The sequence below is a fragment of the Trichechus manatus genome, unplaced genomic scaffold (assembly GCF_000243295.1).
Source record: "Trichechus manatus latirostris isolate Lorelei unplaced genomic scaffold, TriManLat1.0 scaffold00251, whole genome shotgun sequence".
In the NCBI taxonomy this organism is placed as follows: Eukaryota; Metazoa; Chordata; class Mammalia; order Sirenia; family Trichechidae; genus Trichechus; species Trichechus manatus.
This window is the reverse complement of record NW_004444187.1, coordinates 732,825-757,554: the sequence shown is the minus strand read 5'-3', so window position 1 is coordinate 757,554 and position 24,730 is coordinate 732,825. Positions and strand designations below refer to the sequence as shown.

The 24,730-nt window shown below is 37.5% G+C and overlaps 1 protein-coding gene across 1 annotated transcript in view; it reads left to right on the top strand.

Moving 5' to 3' along the window:
* The window catches only part of CFTR (CF transmembrane conductance regulator), a 168,225-nt gene that overhangs the window by 109,030 nt on the left and 34,465 nt on the right, over positions 1-24,730 (top strand). Inside the window, exons 18-21 of the mRNA XM_004389643.1 lie at positions 1,451-1,601; positions 2,758-2,985; positions 4,579-4,679; positions 22,786-23,037. Coding sequence (XP_004389700.1) covers positions 1,451-1,601; positions 2,758-2,985; positions 4,579-4,679; positions 22,786-23,037 — 732 coding nt within the window. The remainder of the gene's footprint in view (positions 1-1,450; positions 1,602-2,757; positions 2,986-4,578; positions 4,680-22,785; positions 23,038-24,730) is intronic.

Here is a 24,730-nt window from a genome sequence, read left to right as displayed (position 1 = left end):
AGAGCACAGTTTTGGTGGTTCCTTTCTGAGATGACCAACAGGTCTTTAGCTTTTTGGTGGATAATGTGAAGAGATACCTACAAATGGATGAGCTTGACTGACGTGCAAAATTGATTTTGACAAAAAAAAAAAAGGAAGAAAAATTTTCTAAAGTCACCTGAAATCAGCCATCCCCAAAAATCTCTTCTGAGCCTCTAGGCTATCTCCAGTTATCTCAAAGAATGGGAGCAGAAGAGTTGGGAAGGAGAGTAAAATTTATTAAGTATATATTTTTTTCAATCTTAAACATGGGAAAACTGGGCTTAGAGACGTTAGGTAAATTACTGAAATGACCAAGCACCTACTTAAGCCTGACCTTTTTGACTCAAAAGGCTCCAAGACGCATGCCTGAATTCTTTAAAATGGTGTGAAAAAAATATTAAAATTTCCATTCATAATAAAATTATTTCAAAATGAAAAAAATATTTAAAAAAACACCAGGCTCAAAACATTTATTTAAATTAATTAAAAAATTATTTGTCATACAGCACTTTAAAGTGTCTGGCAAATAAGAGTCTGCCTAGATCAAAGAGCAGCATGTTTTAAAAACATCATTAACAATTGGTCTCTATTTAGCTGGAGCAACAGAGGAAGAAGGAGAGTCAGGAATAGGAGGCGGATATGGAATGTGTGTCTAATTGCCTCCATGAACAACTGCCTCCTTTGCCTTGAGACCAGAAGAACTGGGTGATGCTTGGCTACCATTATTAAAAATTTTGATGAAAGATTCCATAGAAGAATCCTGATCAAAAGGGGAAAATGCAGAACAGAACTTTAAATTCTCATGGACTCTAGACTTTCTAGAGCCGTGGTGGGTGGATGAACCCCTGAAACTATTGCCCTGAGATAATCTTTAAGTCTTAAGCCAAAAATATCCCCTGAAGTCATCTTAAAACCAAGTAATAGTTTAGCTAACTAGTAAAAAAAGGTCTGCCTTGAGCATTATGCCCTTTCACGAACTATCTGTATGGGCTCAAATTGACAACAGCAACTTGAAAGATTAAATAGGAAACTTAGGGGGCAGTGAGTTATGTTAATAAGGGAACTCAGAGAAGGAGGGTGAGAATGGTTGCACAACTCAAAGAATGTAGTCAACATCACTAAATTGTACATGTGGAAACTGTTGAATTGTGTATGTTTTGCTGTGTATATTCTCAACAACAAAGTAAATAACATTTAGGGAAAAAACAGTCATTAAAGTTATTACCAGAACCTAAAAGATTTTTTGAATGTCTGTAAAATCTGTGAAAAATGTACTATGAGATGGCTGTCTTCCTAGTAAAAATTCCTGCCCCTTGTTAAGAACAGAGCAGTGTGAGAGGAGCTTATTTAGCGATAAATTACTGACATACCTCGTGTACTTTGCAACGTGACAATGTTTACTCACCAAGACATTTCTTTGATCCTACAGTTGTTATTAATTGTGATTGGGGCTATAGTAGTCGTCTCGGTTTTACAACCCTACATCTTCCTGGCAACGGTGCCTGTGATAGCTGCGTTTATTATATTGAGAGCATACTTCCTCCACACCTCACAGAGGCTCAAACAACTGGAATCTGAAGGTATGATGGCCGAGGTGCAATGCTTGCCCTGGAAAACCTCCACAAAAGATACTTGCAATTCTGAATTTCATTCCTCTTAACCTACTTTCCCAAGATTGGTTTTCCTGTTTTTAAACTTTTACATATAACAATGACTTTTTAAACTGCGTATGTGTATAAAAGGAAATAGTAAATTACCAAATGTACATGGATTGTGTTTGTTAATTAATGACTTCATTTTGGTTTTAAAACAAGTGTGTCGAGTGTTCCAGGTTGATGTATAGGACAAACCAAAAGCACCAAACCCACTGCTGTTGAGTTGATTCTGACTCATGGTGACCCCATGTGTTAAGAGTGACACTGCTCCATGGGGTTTTCTTGGCTGCGATCTTTATGGAAGCAAATTGCCAGGCCTTTCTTCCATAGCACTGCTGGGTGGGCTCGGACCCCCAACCTCTAGGTTAGAAGTTGAGTGTAAACCGTTTGTGCCACCTGGGGACCTGCTGTATAAGATATTCATTCATAATTTACTTATATAAATCAAATTAAAAAATAATAGTGCCTCTATTACTAAAATTTTCTCTGGGTTCCCAGACAGTACTGGATAAAATTCTTCCCTCTGGCTTTTTGTCTTCAGACACCCTTCATGTCCTGAAGTCTGCATTTTTTGAGCCCCCAAATACTGCTTGTCCTGTCTGGGAAGCACATTTTTCAGTAACAGCTTTGGAACAAGCACATTTTTAAGGGTTAAATTTCTAGTGCGTTGATGCTCTGACAGTTATTCTCTAAATTAAGGCACATTAAACTTTCTTACTTGAGGCACATGAATAAATTGTCTTAAAAGAAAAATTTTTTTTCTTTTAGCAGTGATTAATTTAGGATTAGCAAGAAAATAAATCAATGAATGAATGAATGCCCAGTGGTAGCCAAAAGAAAAGAATAATGGCAATAATTTTATAATAAGTTCCCATCCATGGTGAACAAGTCAAAACAGAGAGTAACTCATTTAAAAATATAACAAATAGCATCTACTAAAAGATGGCACCAGAGTGAAAAACCTGTAGCCAGTGAAAACTGCTGCGTAGTTACTATTTTAGTCTTTTCAGATACATTGCAGTATGAATTTGCATTCTGTATTCACATAATTTGCATTGTTTTCTATGGGGATAATTCACAGCCAGGAGTCCAATTTTCACTCATCTTATTACAAGCTTAAAAGGACTATGGACACTCCGTGCCTTTGGACGCCAGCCTTACTTTGAAACTCTATTCCACAAAGCTCTGAATTTACACACTGCCAACTGGTTCCTGTACCTGTCGACACTTCGCTGGTTCCAAATGAGAGTAGACATTATTTTTGTCATCTTCTTCATTGCTGTTACCTTCATTTCCATTTTAACAACAGGTACTATGAACTCTTAGCATTTCATTTAAAACTTTGTCAGTGTTTGAAATGTGATACTGTTAGAGATTAAACACTTAAATATTTTTAAACAAGTTTTTTTGAGAGTTTATTAATAAAAAAATTGTTGGTTTATTGTTGAACAAATGATTTCCTCAAATTTTTGTTGACATATTGTTGAACAAGTAATTTCACTGAATTAGTTATATATAGTATTATCCCTTCCTTACAGTTAGGAAGGAAAAAAAAAATCCACCTGAGACATGAAGAGTTGTCAGATAGCAAATCTATGATTAAAAGAAAATCTTTTCACTATCACATTGGTAAAGAATCTTGGCTTCAAAATAATAGATTTCTTTATTAAAGAGCCCTTAATTATATTGACTGGCACACATTAATTAACCTCTCTCAACAGCCTCATTTTCCTCATCTGTAGATAGTACTTACCTCACAGGTTTGTGGTGAGTGTAAAAGGTGATGATTTGTGCAAAGCACTTAGTGTAATGCCTGGTCCATAGTAAGTACACAATAAATGTTATATTGGTTTTATTATTAATATTATTCATCTTATTCTAATCTTAACCTCCAGAATGAGTACTATATTGGGGCCCTGGATAAATCTTACCTATTTTGAGTAACTGAATTATTACTAAAAGCAGACACCTGTTATCTATGGTTTGTCTTTTGTTAGAGGAATCATGGAAACAAAAAATTCAATTATTAGTATAAATTATTTCTCCCAGTGTTAGAACCCTGTAACCGTTTTATCAGGCATTATAGATGGAAGAATGCTCTTCGATTGGGGCTTGGTAATCTAGATTTATAATAAAGTTAAAAGCATTCCTTTGAAAAATTTTTATGGCCATAGTACTGAATATTTATAAATTTTAATTAGTGGTCACCTTTAGCCCTGAAAGCCATTTACCCTGATTAACCATTGTTTTTTCCAGATGAACTAGTCTTTTTTTTTTTTTAAACATGAAGGACAATCTTTTCTCTTTCCCAAATGGCAAACCCATGAGTTTTTTTATTGTCCCATAGAACTCTAAGTCCACTTTCTTCCTAGCAGCATCTGATTAGCAGAGAAAGTTCTGCTTGCAAAGGCACGAAGCACATCTAAACATCTGTGGATGCTGCTCAAACACACCGTTCCCCGGCTCTCTACTTCTTCCCAGAGGAGCTCTTCTGGACACAGAATTTTTGTTTTTTTTCCATTGCCCATTCTAGGCTTTGGTGGCATTATATGCTTACAGTAGAAGAAACAAAGATGGGATTTACAGAACACGAACAGCCCCTTCAATATCTCAAGCCCTTTAAAAAAGGGCCACTCTTTCCTAATATTTAATCATTCTTTGATTTAAAACATTGGTTGAACACTTACCATGAGCAGTGCATTATTGCTACTGGTAGATGCTATGGTGAACTGAGATGAAAGGAAGATTAAAATTAGCACAAAATTGAAATGTGACTTTAATGTGACATGTATCAGAGGAGAGGCATAAATAAAGTGGCTCACAGAAGAGAGAAATAGCATGGGCTTGTTTATTTTTTCCCTGAAAAATCAAGGCTCTTAAAATCTCTTTTCCCCACCTATAGGTGAAGGAGAAGGAACAGTTGGTATTATTCTAACATTAGCCATGAATATCATGAGTACATTGCAGTGGGCTGTAAACTCCAGCATAGATGTGGACAGTTTGGTAAGTCATTATTTATTTTTTAAATTTTATGAGGAATTTCAGACAAACCAAAAAGTATAGGTAATAGCATAAAAACAACTATATACCCGACACTCAGCTTAAGAAATAAAGCATTATGGATAAAGGCCACTGTGTATCTCCATTAAACCCATATCTCTCCTTCTTTTCTACCCATGTTGTTAGGTGCCGCTGAGTCGATTTTCAGCTCATAGCAGCCCCATGTGACAGGGTAGAACTGCCCCATAGGGTTTTCAAGGATTCAATGTTCATGGAAGCAGATCACCAAACTGCTGGGTGGCCTCAAACCACCAGCCTTTCAGTTAGCAGCTGAGCGCTTAACCATCAGGGCTCCTTTTTCTACCCATAACTGCTATCAAAAGCTAGCGCTGCAGTGAACATTCTTGCCAAGACTCCTTGCCCAGGAGTTTTCTAGGACAGATACATAGGAGTGATATTGCTGCGTCATAGAATACACCCAAGTTTAACTTTACTAAACCAAAAAAACCAAACTTGTTGCCATAGCGACCCTATAGGGCCCTACAGAACTGCCCCATAGGGTTTCCAAGGAGCAGCTGGCGGATTCGAACTGCCGACTTTTTGGTTAGCAGCCGACCTCTTAACCACCGCACTACCAGGGCTTCTCAACTTTGTTAGATATGTCAAAGTCCTCTCAAATCTGTTGTACAAATTTATACTCCCAGAATGAGAGTATAAGAATTTGCATAGATCTACATCCTCAGCAGCACTCGATATTGTCAAGCTTTTTAGTTTTGACAGTGTGATGGATGTGATTACTAAGGAGATTGGTCAGCTTATCTCTCGTTTATTGGTCATTTGGGTTTCCTCTTCTGTTAATTGGTTGTTCATATTGATTGCCCATTTTTCAACTAGGCTATCCTTTTTTTTTTAATTGACTTGTAGGCGTTTATGAATTCTAGATCAATTGTGAAATACATGTACTTCAAACGTAGTTCCCCAATCAGTGGCTTGGTTTATAGTGTCTTTTGATGAAAGTAAGTTTTTTAATTTAATGAAGTTAAATTCATTAATTTTTTCCTTTATGTTTTGTGCTTTTGATATCTTTCCTAGCTTGAGTCCATAAAAATATCACCTCGTATTTTCTTCTAAAAGTTTTTAAATTTTGTTTCATGTAAAGGGATTTTCAGTCTGTCTGGCATTTCTTTTTATGTATATATCAATGCTGGCATCTAGTTTTGTTGTGTCCATGTGGAACTCAGTGGCCCCAGCATTCTATATGAAATAGCCCATCCTTTCCCTACCGTCTTGTAATGTCATGTCTGCCTGGTGGCTCTTCTCTGGGCTCTGTTCTGTTCCGCTGGTCTAGTTGTCCATTCCCACCTTGATACTACTCTGCCTTAGTTATTATCTTTTTATCTGGTAGTACAAACCTTCCACCTCAGTTTTCTTGTTCAAAGGTGTCTTGGCTATTCTTGGGTCTTTACTTTTTCTTCTTTGCTTTAATAGTAAACTTTAAAGATTTTCGAAAAAGTACTGAGGTTTTATTTGGAATCTCAGTGATTTTATGGATTAATTGGTGGAGAATTGACATTTTTTACAATATTGAATCTTCTCATTTATGAATATGCCTAATTAGGTCTTCTTTCATGTCTTTAAATAACGTTTATAATTTTCTACCTGAAGACAGAATCCTTTTCATAGACAATAACATCACTATGTAAAGAACTTATTACTTTAAAGTTTATATTTTTGTTGTTATTATAAAGGCTATCTTTTAGGAATAGTTTTTCTAATTCTTTATGGCTAGTCTATAGTAATACCTGGGTTTTGTTTATTGGCCTTATATTCCTGCTTTCTTGCTATTTAAAAATTTTGTTTATTCTGTTGTACTTTCTTTGTAGGAAATCATGTAATTTGTAAATAACTGGTTTTTGTCTTTTGTTCCAATTGTTAAAACTCTTATTCTCTTTCTAATAATATTGTGGTGACTAGGACATCCACTTCAATATTCAATACAGGCCGTGAAAATGGTGAACCTCCTATTTTTTCTAAATTTAAAGGTATGCTTCTAAAATGTTACCACTGTGTGAAGTTTCTTCTATAATTTTTTGGCAGAGACCTTTAAGGATACTGTTATGGATTGAATTGTATCCCCCCAAAATGTGTGTCACCTTGGCTAGGCCATGATTCCCAGCATTGTGTGATTGTCCACTATTTTGTCATCTGATGTGATGGTGCACTGGTTAGGAATTTGGCTACCAACTAAAAGGTCAGCAGTTCGAATCCACCAGCCCCTCGTTGGAAACCCTATAGGGCAGTTCTACTCTGTCCTATAGGGTCGCTATGAGTCAGAATCGACCTGACAGCAGTGGCTTTCCTGTGTCTTGTAAATCCTACCTCTACGATGTTAATGAGACAGGATTAGAGGAAGTTTTAATGAGGCGGGACTCATTCTACAAGATTAGGTTGTATCTTGAAGTCAATCTCTCTTGAGATATAAAAGAGAGAAGCGAGCAGAGAGACAGGGGGACCTCATACCACCAAGAATGAAGAACCAGGAGGGGAGCACATTCTTTGTACCCAGGGTCCCCGCACTGAGAAACTCTTAGACTAGGGGAAGATTGATGACAAGGACCTTCCCCAGAGCAAACAGAGAAGAAAAACCTTCCCCTGAAGTTGGCACCCTGAATTCAGACTTGTAGCTTCCTAGACTGTGAGAGAATAAATTTCCCTTTGCTAAAGCCATCCACTTGTGGTATTTCTGTTATAGCAGCACTAGAAAACTAAGACAGATACCATCAAAGAAGCTCTCATGTATCCTAGTTTGCTAAGAATTTCATTATGAAGGATGTAGAATTTTTTCAAACTGTTTTTTAAAAAATTATTTGGATAAACATATTAATATTTCCTAATGCCAAACCATTATTGCTTTTCTGTGATAAGCCCGACATGGCCATGAGGTACTCTACTGCATTTGTGGAGAGTCTAGAAACCTAAGTTGAGATTGACTGTACAACACTGTAATGACACTTTTAAGTTCCTTTTCCCTTCTCTGAGACAGTTCACATGTTCTCAAAATGTAGACGTTCGTTTAGCTATGCAATTTGTAGAATTATGCCCTGTTAGAGAAAGTGTCATTATAAAAAATATCTTCAGGTGAAAAAAAAAAAATCTTTTTAATGCTCTCTTCTTGCCCACATGTCTTAAATAATATTCCATTTAATCAAAGCATTTTAATAATTCATTGAAATGTAATATAAACTTAATGTGATTTATAGTCGGATTTGTCTCTTTTCCTGTAACACTTTTGAGTCTCAGTAGATCTTTTTAGCATCTTTGTTCTTCTCACTTAGCTCTACTCCAGTATGCTTTTGGAGTTGAGTCTTATAAATGTAGTTAAAAATGTTTCTGTTGAAAAGTAGCAAGAGAATTTTAAATAAATATTGTGCTTGCTTGTATTTATTTGTTCAAACTTTCTAGAACTTTCACTTTACATATAAAATCTCATATACTTTACCGGTTTCTTTATATAAAAATATCTTTCCACCTTATATGTGTACAATTACTTTTGCTTTATCTTATTAAATTTCTTGATTTATGTAATAGCCTCTAAATGTTGACGTTCAAACCTTTGTTTGGTGCATTTGTACTTGCGTGTCTAATCTCCATTAAAGTTTCTTTAAGGTATTTTCACTTCTCTAGTTTTTTAACTCTGGGCTTTGTGACCTGTGTGACATTGTGTCTTTCATCTCGAAGACTGAGAAGATCTTCACAAAAGAACGATTATGTTATAATACAGTCTATGAAATGTATCAATATTTGCATTTGATCTCATTTTAAAAAGTCATATTCTTTTGTTTGAATATCAAAGTGAAGATGTTAGTTTTCATTTTCCTACCAAATAGCACCAGTGGCCTTTCCTGAGCTTTTGTGGGCATTTATCGAGTTATTGTTTCCCATCAAACTGCAATTGCTGGAATTATACTACAGTTACCTTTTTATTTTCACATAGGCATATATGTTGAGAGTAAAAAGGGAGATAGATACAGCTCTGACCTCCAATTTCATGTTTATATGATGTTAACACTAAAGATCTTTGTGACCTCTGAAGTAAAACTCAGTGTATTGATATTTTATTGATTTATTTACTGCATTCAGAGTTGCATTTAAAATGAAGTAAACTGGATTTTGTTTTTGTTTGACACACGCTGCAGTGTCCTCAGGAAAGAAAAAAAAGATCTTTAGACTTGGAGAGACTTGCCTATCTGACTTAGCTTTGATGCGGACACAGAATCAAATGTCGACAGAATTATGAAGTTATAAAAATGGCCATATGGCTTTTCTTTTACCTCTCACCCCTTGCTTACAGCCAGGGGCCTAGCTTTCTTTAGCTTTTAACTATTAAAGGCAATATTTGGATGATAAAACTTACCTGCCACTTGAGTCACTGTATTTATAACAACAGATCTCAAATATCAGTACTCAACACTGTCAACAACCCTTTTATTACATTTTCCTAATAAATTCCCTATTTTACTTCATTAGACGGCTCTTCCCCACCTTCTTGTCTCTTCTCAGATGTCCCTGCATTTCCAGTTAATGACCCCCCAGTTAATGACTTCTCTGCCTACTTCATAGAAAATAAAGATGCACCAGAAAGAATTTCCTCATTTCCCCCCCACCACTTACACCAACCTACTGTGCCTCTACTCATGTGCTCCTCTGTGTCCCTGTTCCTATATAAGGCCAGTTCCTTCACATCTGCAACGACCCACTCTCTGCTGGACCTGCTCACCACTGTAGAAAAACTTTCCCTTGATCTCCAGTTGTCACCTCATTTCTTTGATCTGTTTACAACAAAACTTCTTGAAAGAGTGTCTCTCTCAATTTCCTCCCTTCCCATTCTTTCCACAACCTACTTCATTTCATTTCTACCATCCCAGTGACTCATGGCCAACATCTTGCCCAAGCTAATGTGCTTGTCTCCCTGGACCTCTCAGCAGTATTTATGCCATGAAAAAATCCTTCTTATGATACTTTCTTCTCTTGCTTCCATGAAGCTGCTCCCACTTTATTTCCTTCTACCTCCTTACTCCTCTTTTCTGTCCCTTCCTCTTTTGGCATACCTCTAACAGACATCCACATGCCCCACAGCTATATTCCAGCCCTTTTCTATCTACAGTCTCTTTAACTGTTTTTATCTAATCCCTTGTTCAGAAAATACCGAATCACAGATTCACATCTCTAGCATAGACTTTTCCCCTGTTCACCAAACATATATCCAGCTACCAACTTGGCACCTCCATGTGTTTTGTTCTATTGTACATAGGGTCTCTATGAGTCAGAACCGACTCGACAGCACCTGACAACAAGAACAACAACATGTGTTCATAAAACACGGTGATAGAATGTCATCCAGTAGACGTGACATTTTGGGGCATAAGTTCCTGTTCAGAGTGTCCTTAATATCAAGATGCTATTAAAAGGGGACAAGCTATCTACTCTATTTACTAATTTGTCTGGCCTTCCATAGCAGATTTAGGGCAGTGGTAGTTCAGTGGTAGAATTCTCCTCTTCCCTATGGGAGCCCTGGGTTTGATTCCTGGCCAGTGCACCTCAAGCCCAGCCACCCCTTGTCTGTCAGTGGAGGCTTGCATGTTGCTGTGATGCTGAAGAGATTTCAGCACAACTTCCAGACTAAGACTAGGAAGAAAGAAATCAGCCAGTGAAAACCCTGTGGATCACAACAATCTGATCCCATTGTGCATGAAGTCGCCATGAGTTGGGGGCTGACTTGACAGCAGCTAACAACAACAAGGAAACCCTGGTGGTGTAGTAGTTAAGAGCTACAGCTGCTAACCAAAAGGTCAGGAGTTCAAATCCACCAGGCACTCCTTGGAAACCCTATGAGGCAGTTCTACTCTGTCCTATAAAGTCGCTGTGAGTTGGAATCAACTCAACGGCAATGGGTTTGGTTTTTGGTTTTAAAAACAACAAAATACAGCAGATTGGAAAAATTACCTGAACTTTGTCACTTTATGAATAATATAGTTTAGTAAGCTATGAATGAACTCAGAAATATTTTTTAAAAATACTAAAATTATCATACAAGACCTAAAAACCAAACCCATTGTCAAGTCGAGTCTGACTCATGGCGACCCCATGTGTTACAGAATAGACTGCTCCATGGGGTTTTCTTGGCTGTAATCTTTACAGAAACAGATCGCCAGGCCTTTCTTCCAGTTTAATATTTCCCTTTGGAATCCCCCTCCCCCAATTTTAGGGGATTTCCAGTTATTTCAGTTGATACCACAACATTTCAAAAACTATTGTTTTTAATTCAATCTTCATTTTAATATAAATGGTACATATGTCTCTTTATTCAATTGTATTCTCCTACTATTCTGTAGATAAGATGAAACAAAAAGTGTTAATTACTTTTAACCCCATACATCAAGGACTATATGGATTGTAGTTGTTATTCTTAAATCTATTCCTTTTTTGCCGTCGAGCTGATTCCAACTTGTAGCAACCCTATAGGACAGAGTAGAACTGCCCCATAGGGTTTCCAAGGCTGTAATCTTTAAGGAAGCAGACTGCCACGTCTTTCTCCCGCAGAGCTACTGGTGAGCTTGAACCACCGACTTTTCAGGTAGCAGTCGAGCACTTAACCACTGCGCCACAAGGGCCCCTGCCTAAAGCTGTTATCCCATAGTTTTTGCTTCATTAATTAACAGAGCTGTATACTGATGTACTCTTTTTGGATTCACCAGATGCCTGCCATTTTTTGTGTAGTAAAGCTTCTCTTTCTTCCATTCTTACACTTAAGCATAATGTAACTTAAAGGAGGCACATGCATACCTAGCTAGCTTTCTGCCTCCATGAATGACTGAGGATGAGATAAATCAACAAGAGCTAGCTAGGAAGGGTGCTAAAGACGATGTTAGAGAGACCAAGCCATCTGGCAGGTGATGAATCGTCCACACTTAAAGGCATTGTTTGAGTTAGGCAGTTCACAACACCTATGTTTTCATGACTATTTACCACACAGTGAGCACAACTAAAGTCTCAGCATGTGTTGCCCTGCTTCTTCAGCTCTCCAACTGCAGCAGCAGATGAACCATCCCTCTTTCCCTGAGGTATCTCCTCTATTGTGCTGTGTGCTCCTAAAGACACAGGAGGAAGGAAGTCACTTGGGTGAGTGGGGAAGACAGTGCATCTGCAGGGCTCAAGTTTAGATTACAGCTGGTGAGGCTCCAGAAAGTTCGTGCAAGATTGATGCAACCTGAGAATAGTTTTCTGTCAATAGAAACTCCCTCTGTTTCTCCTTTGTCCTTTTATTGCCCATGTTTATTTTGGGTTCCAGGAAAGATCAAGTGACTGACTGTACCATGACCAACAAGAAACCTGATGGGAGGAGAAAAGGGAAAGCTGGCTCCTGACGCCTGATTATCTCGTAGTGGAAGCAGTTTCCCCTATTAGAACCTGAGGCGTGGATTCATTTTCTGTTTCTTTTTTTGTGTTTCCCTGTATTCATTTCCAAGGGCTGACATAACAAAGTACCTACCACAAATTGAGTGGCTTTTAAGAACAGAAATCTATTGTCTCACAGTTCTGGAGGCTAGTAGTCCCAAATTCAGGGTGCTGGCAGGTCCATGTTCTCTCTGAAGCTCTAGGGAAGGATTCTTTCTTGTCTTGCTCGTCTTCTGGTAGCCCCAGGCATTCCTTGGCTTGCAGCTGCAGCATAACTCCATCCTCACATGGATGTCTTCCCTCTTCCTGTCTCTCTATATCTCTTCTCTTTTATAGGACATCAGTCAGATTGGATAAGGACCTACCCTACACCAGTAAGACGTCATGTTAACTGATAACTTCTTTAAAGACCCTATTTCCAAACAAGGTCATATTCAAAGGTACCAGGGGTTAGGACTTAAACAGAAATTTGGGGGAACATAATTCAATCCATTACAGTCCCCTTTTATGGTCTCCTAATCATGTTTGTCTTTATTGTTCTTTTCCCATGGGTCTTTATGTTATATTTTCTTTTCATGAACTCCATCTGTCTTAGTTATCTAGTGCTGCTGTAACGGAAATACCACAAGTGAATGGCTTTAATGAACAGATTTATTTTCTCACAGTGTAGGAGGCTAGAAGTCCTAGTAGGTGTTGATTCTAGGGGAAGGCTTTCTCTCTCTGTTGACTCTGGGGAAAGACCCTTGTCTCTTTTTGGCTTCTGTTCATTGGCTCCTTGGTGATCTTCATATGACATGGCATCTGTCTTCCCCCATCTCTGCTTCCTTGCTGCTTGCTTAATCTGCTCTTTTATATCTCAAAAAAGATGGACTCAAAACACATCTTACACTAATACTGCCTCATTAACATAACAAAGACAACTCATTCCCAAATGGGATTATAGCCACAGGCATAGAGGTTAGGATTTACAGCACATATCTTTGGGGGGACCCAATTCAATCCATAACACCATCCTAAGATATCTATCTTTCCATCCTGCAGAGTGTTAGTGGTTAAGAACTCTTCATTCCAGCTCTGGCCTTGTCACCAAGGATTTGCATGGTTTTCAGCAAGTCATATCACCCTTGAGGGCCTCCCTCTTCTCATTTGTAAAATGAAAAAGTTGGGTTAGAAGATTTCTAAGGTCCTGCCAGTTCTAACATTCTCTCTCTTCTGGACCCTTTTCATATGAAAGATTTCAATTCTGGATTAGCATGCATGTGGGCACTATCCCAGATCTTCAGCTGAATCACTCATCTCCCACTGTCCCTGAATGCTAAAATTTCTTGATTAAGTTATTCACCACTGCAGTGATCAGAGCTGATCAAAGAACTCTGAGTCAGTGGGTTACTAGAAACAGCAAAGAGAAAGAAAACACCACAGTGAAGTTCTCCAGTGTTGAATAGTTGGAGAGTCATATGAGAACCTTCAGGGATTGCTCGAGTACTAGAAAGGTTGGTACATTTGTTGGCCTTTGTGCCCGTCACTTTAACTTCTTGGGTCCAGATTTTCTCATTTGTACAGTGAAGGAATGGATTAGATCAGAGGTTTGCAACCTGGTAGCACATGAAAGAACTTTATAAAAATATAGATTCCTCAGGATCCACTAAGACCAATTAAACCAGTCAGATTGTGTGTGTGTGTGTGTGTGTGTGTGTGTGTGTGTGTGTGTGTGTTGGGGGTGAGGGAGCATATTTTTAAAAGTACTTCAGGTGATTCTGATGTGTATCCAAGGTTGTGAATCACTAGATTAGATGATCTGTAAGATTCATTTTAGGAGCCCTTGTGGTACAATGGTTAAGCGCCAGCTGCTAACTGAAAGGTTGGCAGTTTGAACCCACCCAGTGGCTGTGCTGGAGAAAGACCTGAAGATGTGCTTCTGGAACGATTACAGCCAAGAAAACCCTATGGAGCAGTTCTGCTCTGTCACATGGGGTAACTATGAGTCAGAATCAACTCAATGGTACCTAACAGCAAGAAGATTCATTTTAGCTCTGATTTTCTGTGAGTCTATGGCAGGGGTCAGCAAACTTTTCCTAGAAAGGGCCAGATAGTAAATGTTTTCAGCTTTGTGGGCTGTAAGGTCTCTATGCCAACTACTCGACTCTGCCTTTGTAGGCAAAGCTGTTGTAGACAATATGTAAACAAATGGATGTGGCCAGATTTGGCCCGTGGGCCGTAGTTTGCTGACCTGTGGTCTCTGAGATAGAATCTACTTTTGAATTTGATGGACCACCTGCAAATCATTTTTGCCCAACATATCAATCAATAATACATATATAAATCTTTACAAGACATTTAAAGAATGATGTTTAATGGTGGAGAACTTTGGGTAGGCCACAAGATTTCAAAATTAAGATGCTTAGAGAAAATTTTGCTAACATAGTTAAAATCCTGAGAAAGTATTCTTTTTTTTTTTAGCAACATTCTTTTTTTTTTTTAAGTTGTTTTTTTTTTTTGTACTTCAGGTGAAGGCTTACAGAACAAATAGTTTCTCATGAAACAGTAGTACACATAGTTTTATGACATTGGTTAACAACCCCACAACATGTCAACCCTCTAACTCTGAGAAAGTATTCTTGATTTGCTATTTTAGACTCTTACTCTTCAGAGATGTCCTTTGAAAGATTTTTAGTGGAAACCACAGAGACCCAATTACATTCACCAAGCACTTACTGATGGCCTGTCATGTGCTTTAAAAAAATGGTAACACAGGATAGAAAGTAAACATGTTCCAGTGTGAGTGGTACCTTCAGTGAATGGTCTCAGGCCTTTTACATGACAGAGTAAATTTGAGAGTCTTCCTTTGCATGTTGGCACATTAGTAGCATGTTTAATAAAGCTCTGAGCTATTGAAAATGGGCACAAACATATTGGAAACCTCCATGTTTACTTCCCTGGGTGGTGTAAACGGTTAACATACTCGGCACTAATTGAAAGGTTGCAGGTTCAAGTCCACTGAGAGGCATCTTGGAAGAAAGGCTGGCAATCTACTTCTGAAAAATTAGCCATTGAAAACCCTGTGGAGCACCGTTCTACTCTGACACACATGGGGTTGTCATGAGTCAGAGTCAACTCAACAGCAATTGGGTTTTTTTAATACTTACTTAAACTATGCCTCTTGTCATTAGTTGTGATAAATTTTCTTTCTCTTATGTCCAGATCACCATCTCTAGCACTATTCGCTGTCAGAAAAAGTGACACTTGACTTTGCCCTATGATTTGCCGCAGGTTAGAGTATGTAAACCATTTGTATAGAAAGCAAGCTGTAATAATTTACTAAAGGGTTAGAGTTTATAGTACATTGTAAGTAATTAATTTAGCTGTTAATAATTTATAGCAATATAGTGCTTGACTGATTTTTTTATGTGCTCTAGGATCATGAGCAATAGAAGTAGAAAGATGTCTAGAGTTTAGAGAATATGTTCTGGGCAGAGAGTCTGTTTCATGATAACTATCACCTCTTCAGTCCATGTGCATGACCTAAAGATTATGTCAGTGTCTCTAGTGTGGCCTTGGGTTTCAGGTCCATGTTACTCAGTGCTGAAAAGCACTTAGTTTGGGCCTACTGGAAGGTTCTATGATTTAAACTACTTTAACCGCCCCTTTTATGTACTTCACATTTTGAAAATTTCTCCTTTAAAATGTTTGATGTTTTTCGTATTGTGTCAGTTTTTCCAGATGATTCTCTTCACAATTATTTCTTGAAATCCTCCTCTTAATAACCAGTTATTAAACCAGTCAGTCTCTTTACAGGTGTTGCCAGCCAGATCTCAAGTTCATGAAATGTATTTTCTATTATCATGGCTTTTGAGATATTATGACATAGAGTTTGCATGTTAATGCATAATTTTGATCTCATAGTTTCTAAACAACCGAAAAGATGAAAGAAAATAGAGCAGATATTTGGCAGAAGAGCCTGGTTTCCTGACTTACTGTGGAAAAGATCTTTAACTTCCCTCTTGATCAACAAAAAAGTGAAAAGGGAAATCAAGAATCATTTTCTTTGTGATTTAATTGCATCTCTCAGATAGTAAGGTTGAGATGAGGCTGTGGAGCTATGTTTCTGTTAAAGACTTTGTTCTTCTGATGCTTAGATTAGTGTCTTTAGACATTACTATAAAGATAATGAGATTCAATTTCAAGGATTAACTCTTCAAGGTGCCTAGGGGACTCTTGGGGGCAGAATAAATTTAAACGATGTAATCAAGAATTTAAAGCAGATGGTTCTCAAGCAAAAATCCTACCTCATTTTGGCTAAATTTCAACTTTACTGAGGTCTGTACAAATTATGTCAAATTTGCTTCTCTACAAATATAGAGTAAGTTTAATGTTTCAGTGCCTGGGCCTCATTAGACTTCATCTTCTAAGAAGTGCTCCCACCAAAGCTAGTGATGGCTGTAATGAGATTTTCCTGTCAGTGTGGCAGACTTGCTGCCCTAGATAGAGATTGTGTTTTTTTCCATACAGATTGTGTCTTTGTCATTTTTGTCATGACTGTGAGCTCTCCCTAGCTGGGCTCTTCTTTGGCTTCTTCCATTCCTTTGAGGGGTCTAAAATGTTTGGCTTTCTTTGAGCACCACTCTGAAAACACAGGGATCTGAAGCTACGCCATGCCCTTTGTGCCTAGACATGCCCAGCCATTGTGTTCACCCTCTGCTGCCACCCTGGCAGGCACTGGAAGCTTCTTTAAGGTGCATCTCTTTCCTGGGTTCCACCTTGGAATCAAAGCGCAGGCTTCCTTGTGTTTTTTTTTCCAGTTGCTGTTGATTCCGACTCATGGTGACCCATGTGTGTCAGAGTGAACTGTGCTCCATAGAGATTTCAACGGCAGACTTTTTGGAAGTAGATTGCCAGGCCTTTCTTCCAAGGCATTTCTGGGTGGACTCAAACTTCCAGCCTTTCTGTTAGCAGCCCAGTGCATTACTGTTTTGCACCACCCCAAAACTCCCTCTTGTGCTCTAAAATCCATTGCCGTAGAGTCGATCCCGACTCATAGCAACCCTATAGGACAGAGTAGAACTGCCCCGTAGGGTTGCCAAGACTGTAGTCTTTATGGAAGCTAACTGCCACATCTTTCTCCCATGAAGCATCTGGTGGGTTTGAACCACCAACCTTTCAGTTAGCAGCCGAACGCTTAACCACTGCACCACCAGAGCTCCTTGTGCTCTAAAATCCCCCAAATCTACCTGAGCATCAAACCAGGGCTTAGTTGCATGGCAAGATCTATTTTTAGAAGAACTGATATTTAAGCTCTCTTGTTACTCCATTCATGGGCAACCTTTCTTGAGTCAGATTGTGGGGGGAAGAGGGGAACTCCTTATCATCCATCATGACTTTGTCTACCGCTGCCGTTTTGCATAATCATTGTGCCTTGAGTCCTTCAGGCTCTGGCTTTTGAAGCTTAAAAGCTAATATTCTTGTGTCTCAAAACTCTAAAACTACTAATCTCTGTAGTTTGAGTTGCAAAGGCCAGTTTTTGAAACTTAAAAGGCAAGAATTGATTTCCTCTGCTCTGGTTCTGATGTGGCTTCTCCCAGAGGCAGTGGAGGTAGAATGTCCAGGCTGGCTGAACCTGGAGAGTGCATGAGGTACAGGAATTGGCTCGTAATTCCCAGTATTATCTGGCCACATCCTCTATCAGTAATGGCATTTCATTGCCTGCAAAACTGATCATAATGCAAGTGTCTGTTTAGCCACCTATTTTTTCCCTTAGAAAATGTTCTAACCCATTGAATTGAATGAATAGCTGCTCCTATGCTATGGATGAGTGCCCATTGTGAAGATGAAATAACATGTTCTTGGTCAAGGATATTTGACCATGCTGTGGGTAACTATAATAGCCTGTCTTGGAGTCTCTTTAAGCAACTAGACTCTGTGAAAGATGATGAGTTGGAAAGTTTCATTTTCTAAATTTGATAGGAACGTTCCGTTCCATTCACCGGCGTCAAAACCTGGTGTGGCATTAGAAGGTGTCATGCTTTGTGGTATCAGTCTGGATTCCCTCAGAGGTGAGCCTCACTAATGGAGATTGTAATTCGCAAAGCTCAAACAGAAATCCTCAGACTAAAAAATTGTGTACTGCTTTTCAGTACTGTCAGTAAAATGTTTTTGAAAGTTCTTATTTCCTAATACCATTACCTATAATTTTGAGCAGTTTAGATAGCAGTATTTAAATGTTTTATTGGTTGCTGGAAGTATTAAAATATGAAGGGTTCTATAACTTTTAAGCTTTGAACCAAAACTATCATTTAAATGATTAAACAATCATTTACCTCATTAAATAAAGACTATTTGCCTTCAGAATTATCTGTATGAAATCAAGTGAAAAACAGTAACTCTAAAACACAGATGAGAATTCAAGGGACAGAGAGTCTAAGTTAACGGTGGTGGGACAATATGGGCAGAGATAGGGAGAACGGTGACACAATGTGATGTATATAACCATTGTCAATGAACCGTACATGTAAAAATTGTTGAATGGGGGTATGCTTTGTTGTGTATATTTTCACCAAAAATAAAAAATTAATAAAAATATGAAGGGTTTTACTTATAGTGTCTCTTCCTTGACATACTAAAGTGCTTAATAAAGACTAGTTTAATACTCTTCATAGAATTGACATGAGAAAATGTTGACAGTCTCAACTTTATTTTATAAAAATAAGCCACATTTCTGTATTTTCCTCAATCATTTTAAGAGACTGTTGTTATTCTTATGCAGGATAAAGACAGTAAGATATTTTAAATGGATTTAAGCTATGTCTTTAGCAGTTTCACCTCATTGGTAGTTACACTTCTATTTTCTGGACCTTATATAGACTAGCAGCTCCTGGTGAAAATGAGTGACAGTGGAATGCAAGAATATGTTTTACTTCAAAACTAGTCTAGAATAACTGAATCTGGATTTAACAATCCCTGAAAGTCACCTATAGTGCAGAATTTAAAATCTACATGTGGCAAAAATAGTAATTATATTCCGCTTACTTCACCTAGAGTTATTATGACGGGTGTGGGTTTTGCTCCTTTTTCATTTCCATTAACAGGGAGCTTGGCTTAAAAGGATTCTCTTCTTGAATTTTGAATAATTATTAAAGATAATTTGAAGATATTTTCAAGTTTAAGGAAACAGAAGCACAGAATCACTAGAAAGAAGAAGAACTTTAAAAACAATGGGCAATGCAATTAAGACAGAACTTCCTAATGTTCAATTAAAATTAAAGATGAAGAACTCTTCCCACTTCACCTTATGATAATAAAAACTAGAAACAAGAAATGCCCCAAATGCAGTTCTGCCCTCCCCTTTTTTACAAAAGGAATAATTTCTAATAGTCTAAGCCTTAGCTGTAAATAGGATAATAATAAATTAACATTGTAAGGGAGAAGGTTAGTTACCTTCTTTACTCAATAAAGCCTGCATCAATCATTACTATTAATAATAATAATAAAAAAAAAACAGTAAAGTTCTTCCTGTTGAGCTATTAACACCTGGGAAGGGCTGAGCAACAGGATCAATAGAATTTAAAGAATTCATTATTTACTGTACTTTTACCCAAGTAACGCCCATCTACATTTGTTTGACAACTGTGCCCTCCCCTGCAAGGTATTTTTTTTTTTTTGCAATTTTTTTTTTTTTTTTTTTACAGCAGCCTGTAAAAAGATTGGCATTGTGAAATTACAAAAATACCTCAAGGGGGGAGGGTGTGGTTGGCAATCGAATGTACAACGTGCGTGTTATTTACATAAAAATACTGTATTTATTCATTTATACGTTCATTCCATCATTCATTATTTTTTAAAGTGCTTATTGAGTGCCTACTATATGCTAGCTTTTTTTAAAATCACATTTCAAATTCCAATAAATCACAGTTTTCCAGAGAAATATGTTCTTGATAGAGAATTTAAACTATTTTAAAAAAATAAAAAAAAAAACTGTTGCCATCAAGTCAATTCTGCCTCATAGTGACCCTATAGAACAGAGTAGAACTGCCCCCATAGAGTTTCCAAGAAGTGGCTGGTGGATTCCAGTTGCTGACCTTTTAGTTAGCAGCCGAGTTCTTAACCACTGCACCACCAGGGCTCGACTTTATTTCTGTGCACATTGAAGATATCTTTTATTAAATATTACATGAATAGATTTATAAAACAGGTATGTATTTAATTTTAAATACAACCCCTATACATACTAACATTGTGCTCAGCCATGTCAAGTGATATTTAAGTAATTTAGATGAAAAATTAATTATTTAATTATAAACATATACCAATGACCTAAATTTGTTTGAAGATTATTGTGAAGACATTTAAAATTGACTAAGCATCAGCTGGAGCCCTGGTGTCGCAGTGGTTAAGAGTTCGGCTGCTAACCAAAAGGTCAGCGTTCGAATTCACCAGCTGCTCCTTGGAAACCCTATGGGGCAGTTCTACTCTGGCCTATAGGGTTACTATGAGTTGGAATCGACTTGATGGCAATGGGTTTGCATAGTAAGCATCAACTGACTATGCAAAGGCATTCAACTGTGTGGATCATAACAAATTATGGGTAACATTGTGAAGAAGGGGAATTCCAGAACACTTAATTATGTTCATGCAAAACAGTACATGGACCAAGAGGCAGTCATTTGAAAAGAACAAAGGTTTAGAATCAGGAAAGATGTGCATCAGCGTTGTATCCTTTCACCATACTTATTCAGTCTGTATACTGAGCAAATAATCTGAGAAGCTGGACTATACGAAGACGAACATGGCATCAGGATCATAGAAAGACTCATTAACAACCTGCAAATATGTGGATGATACAACCTTACTGGCTGAAAGTGAAGAGGACTTGATGCACTTACTGATGAAGATCAAAGACTACAGCCTTCAGTATGGATTCCATCTCAACATAAAGAAAACAAAAATCTTCACAACTGGACCAATAAGCAACATCATGATAAATGGAGAAAAGACTGAAGTGGTGAAGGATTTCACTTTACTTGGATCCACAATCAATGTCCATGGAAGCAGCAGTCAAGAAGTCAAATGATGTATTGCATTGGGCAAATCTGCTACAAAAAACCTCTTTGAAGTGTTAAAGAGTAAAGATGTCAGTCTGAGGACTAAGGTGCGCCTGACCTAAGCCATGGTATTTTCAGTTGCCTCACATGCATGCAAAAGCTGGACAATGAATAAGGAAAACCAAAAAAGAATTGATGCCTTTGAATTATGGTTTTGGTGAAGAATATTGAATACCCCATGGACTGCCAGAAGAATGAACAAATCTGTCTTAGAAGAAATACAGCCAGAAAGCTCCTTAGAAGCTAGGACAGGATGCTGAGACTTTGTCTCAGGTACTTTGGACATGTTATTAGGACGGACCAGTCCATAGAGAAGAACATCATTCTTGGTAAAGTAGAGGGTCATCGAAAAAGAGAAAGCCCTCAGTGAGATGGATTGACACAGTGGCTGCAACAATGAACTCAAACACAGCAAAGATTATGAGGATGGTGCATGACTGGAAAGTGTTTCATATTGTTGTACATGGGGTAGCTCTGAGTCGAAACTGACTTGACAGCACCTGATAACAACAACAACAAGCATCAAGAGTCCACTTACGACCTGACTGACATACAGAACTGTAGTTAGTTATTAAGGTTGTCCGAGAGAAAGGCAAGAATCTTCAGTAGTAATTTTGAGGTGTGGTACATTTTATTGTAATATACCAGTTGTACAACATTGTGCAATACTGCTCATAGAAGAAAAAAAAAATTTTTCCCTTTGACATCATCTATTCCCTTAAGAGTAGTTAGGCTATTTATGTGTGGCTTGCATAACTGAAAATTAAGCGATCACCAAAATAAATAGGTCTATACAGCGCCTATTTATATAAGTCATAGTTAATTATCATTGGTTAAGTGATTTCCTGTTAAATCATTGAAAAACCTGACAACTAACTCAGTGATGAGTAGCTGACATCATATCTTACAAGTTATTTTTTTAGATTATTTTATTTTTGTTGTTGTTGGGAATATACATAGCAGATCATGCATGAATTCAGTAGCTTCTACATGTACGGTTCAGTGACATTGATTATTCTTCAAGTTATGCCACTATTCTCACCCTCTTTTTCTGAATTGTTCCTCCTCCATTACTGCCCCGTAAATTTCCTATCTAATCTTTTGAGTTGCTGTTGTCAGTTTGATCACATATAGATAGTTCTTAAAAGAGCACACTACTCAAGGCAGACAATCTTTACTAATTAAGCTAAACTATTGTTTGATTTGGACGTGTCATCAAGAGGGACTGGTCCCTACAGAAGGACATCATGTTTGGTAGAATAGAGGGGCAACAAAAAAGAGAAAGACGCTCAGAGATGGATTGACACAGTGGCTGCAACCATGGGCTCAAACACAGCAACATTTGTGAGGATGGCGCAGGACCAGGCAGCATTTTGTTCGGTTGTACATAGGGTCGCTATATGTCAGAACTGACTTGACATCACTTAACAACAACATTGTTTGGTTTAACGAAGAATTTAGGGGATTACAAGTTATTTTTTAGTAAACATTAAACTTATTATGACATTGCCTGCAGTTCTTAAATAAACAAAAATCAAATATTGTTTCTTTGATTTCAGATGCGATCTGTGAGCCGAGTCTTTAAGTTTATCGACATGCCAGCAGAAGAAAGTAAACCTGCCAGATCAATCAAACCATCCAAGGATGGCCAGCTCTCCAAAGTTACGATTACTGAGAACCAGCATGTGAACAAAGATTACAACTGGCCCTCAGGGGGCCACATGACTGTCAAAGGCCTCACAGCAAAATATATAGATGGTGGCAATGCCATATTAGAGAACGTTTCCTTCTCAATAAGTCCTGGCCAGAGGGTGAGTATTAAACATTGTCTGTTTTGTTAGACCCGTATTCAACAAATGAATCCCAGTAGCCTAAAGCAATGTGTGAATAAAACCATTCATAACACTATTATTATAGATAAGGGCCAATATTGAACATACTTATTTCAAGTTATATGAAGTTGGTGTTTTTCATATGGAATTTAATTTGCAGAGTTCTGAATCTATATAATAGGTCCAGTTTACATGCGAGTCTGCCTGGCAGAACATCTAATTAATTGCTAGGTTACTAACTAAAGAAATCATTATATAAACCAAAATTATAACGTTTTAAATTTTGCATCTTGAAAATATCTTCCACTTCAGATAAGAGAAATACTTTGTTGTTGTCTGCATGTATGCCTTTTAAAATTTTACCTAATTTATGCTCTTTCAAACAAGTGATACTGTTTTCTTAGCATTTTTCAGTTTGTTTGGAGTTTTTGCCAAGATATGGATTGTTTAAATTTTTCTCCAAAAGTGTTGAGAGTATAATCAAGAATTATTTACTAAGCAGAAATAACGATGACTTCTTTTTAAGTATTATGGATCCCAGAACAGGGCTGAACAAATAGGAAGAAAACAGAAAACAAACCCATTGCTGTCAAGCCGATTCCGACTCATAGCAACTCTATAGGGCAGAGTATAACTGTCCCCTAGGATTTCCAGGGGGCAGCTGGTGGATTTGAACAGCCATGTTTTGGTTAGCAGCCAAACTCTTAACCACTGCACCACCAGGGCTCCAAACACACAGAAGGTACTCAATATTTACCAGTTCTTGGATTGATTCTTGGAGAAGGGATGGTCATTCTCCATACACTTCATGCTCTGTGAACATAGTTTTATATTGTCTTCAAATCCCTTATTCTGGGCCACATTGTAAATGTAGACAGGAATATTATAATTTTTATTGTTTTATTATTTTTTTTATTGAGATAGACTATGAGAGCCAACTCCTATGAAGGCTGAATTAAAAAACTCCATCTCTTTGTGGTTTAATTTCAAATAGAAAATTTTTTTAAACTATTGGGATGCTGTTAGTAAAGGTGATAGGCCACCAACTCTAACACCAGACATAGGAGCAGACTATTATCATTTTCTGTTAAAAAATATATATTTTCTATTAAAAAATACCTATGTATATGTCTAACAAAAAAACCCAAACCTTTTGCTGTCGATTCCAACTCATAGCAACCCTGTAGGACGGAGTAGAACTGCCCCATACGGTTTCCAAGGAATGGCTGGGGGATTCAAACAGCTGACCTTTCGGTTAGCAGCCAAATGCTTAACTACTGCATGTATATATATATATATATACTGCATATATATATATATAAAGTCCCTGTGCATCTGTGCTAAAATGGCTTAAAATTTTACCTTACCCTTATATCTTATAGTTAGGATACATAAGTTCACATACTACAAAAATTAGCTTTCTATTATATTTCTGCTCATCAAGAATGGGATGAGGATTTTTATTTATTTTTTCTGAGAGGAAACAGTTTCAAATGTGCATAAATGGAAAGACTTTATGTTTACATTTAATTTTCCTCTGCTAGTAGAATGAGGTTGTTTTGTGGATATTTGGGTTATATCAGAGCCCTAATGAAATCTCTGCAATTTTTGACATTTTTGCTTCATTATCATTTAGAACTCAGAGAAGTGTTAAAGTTATCTTTTGGAACTA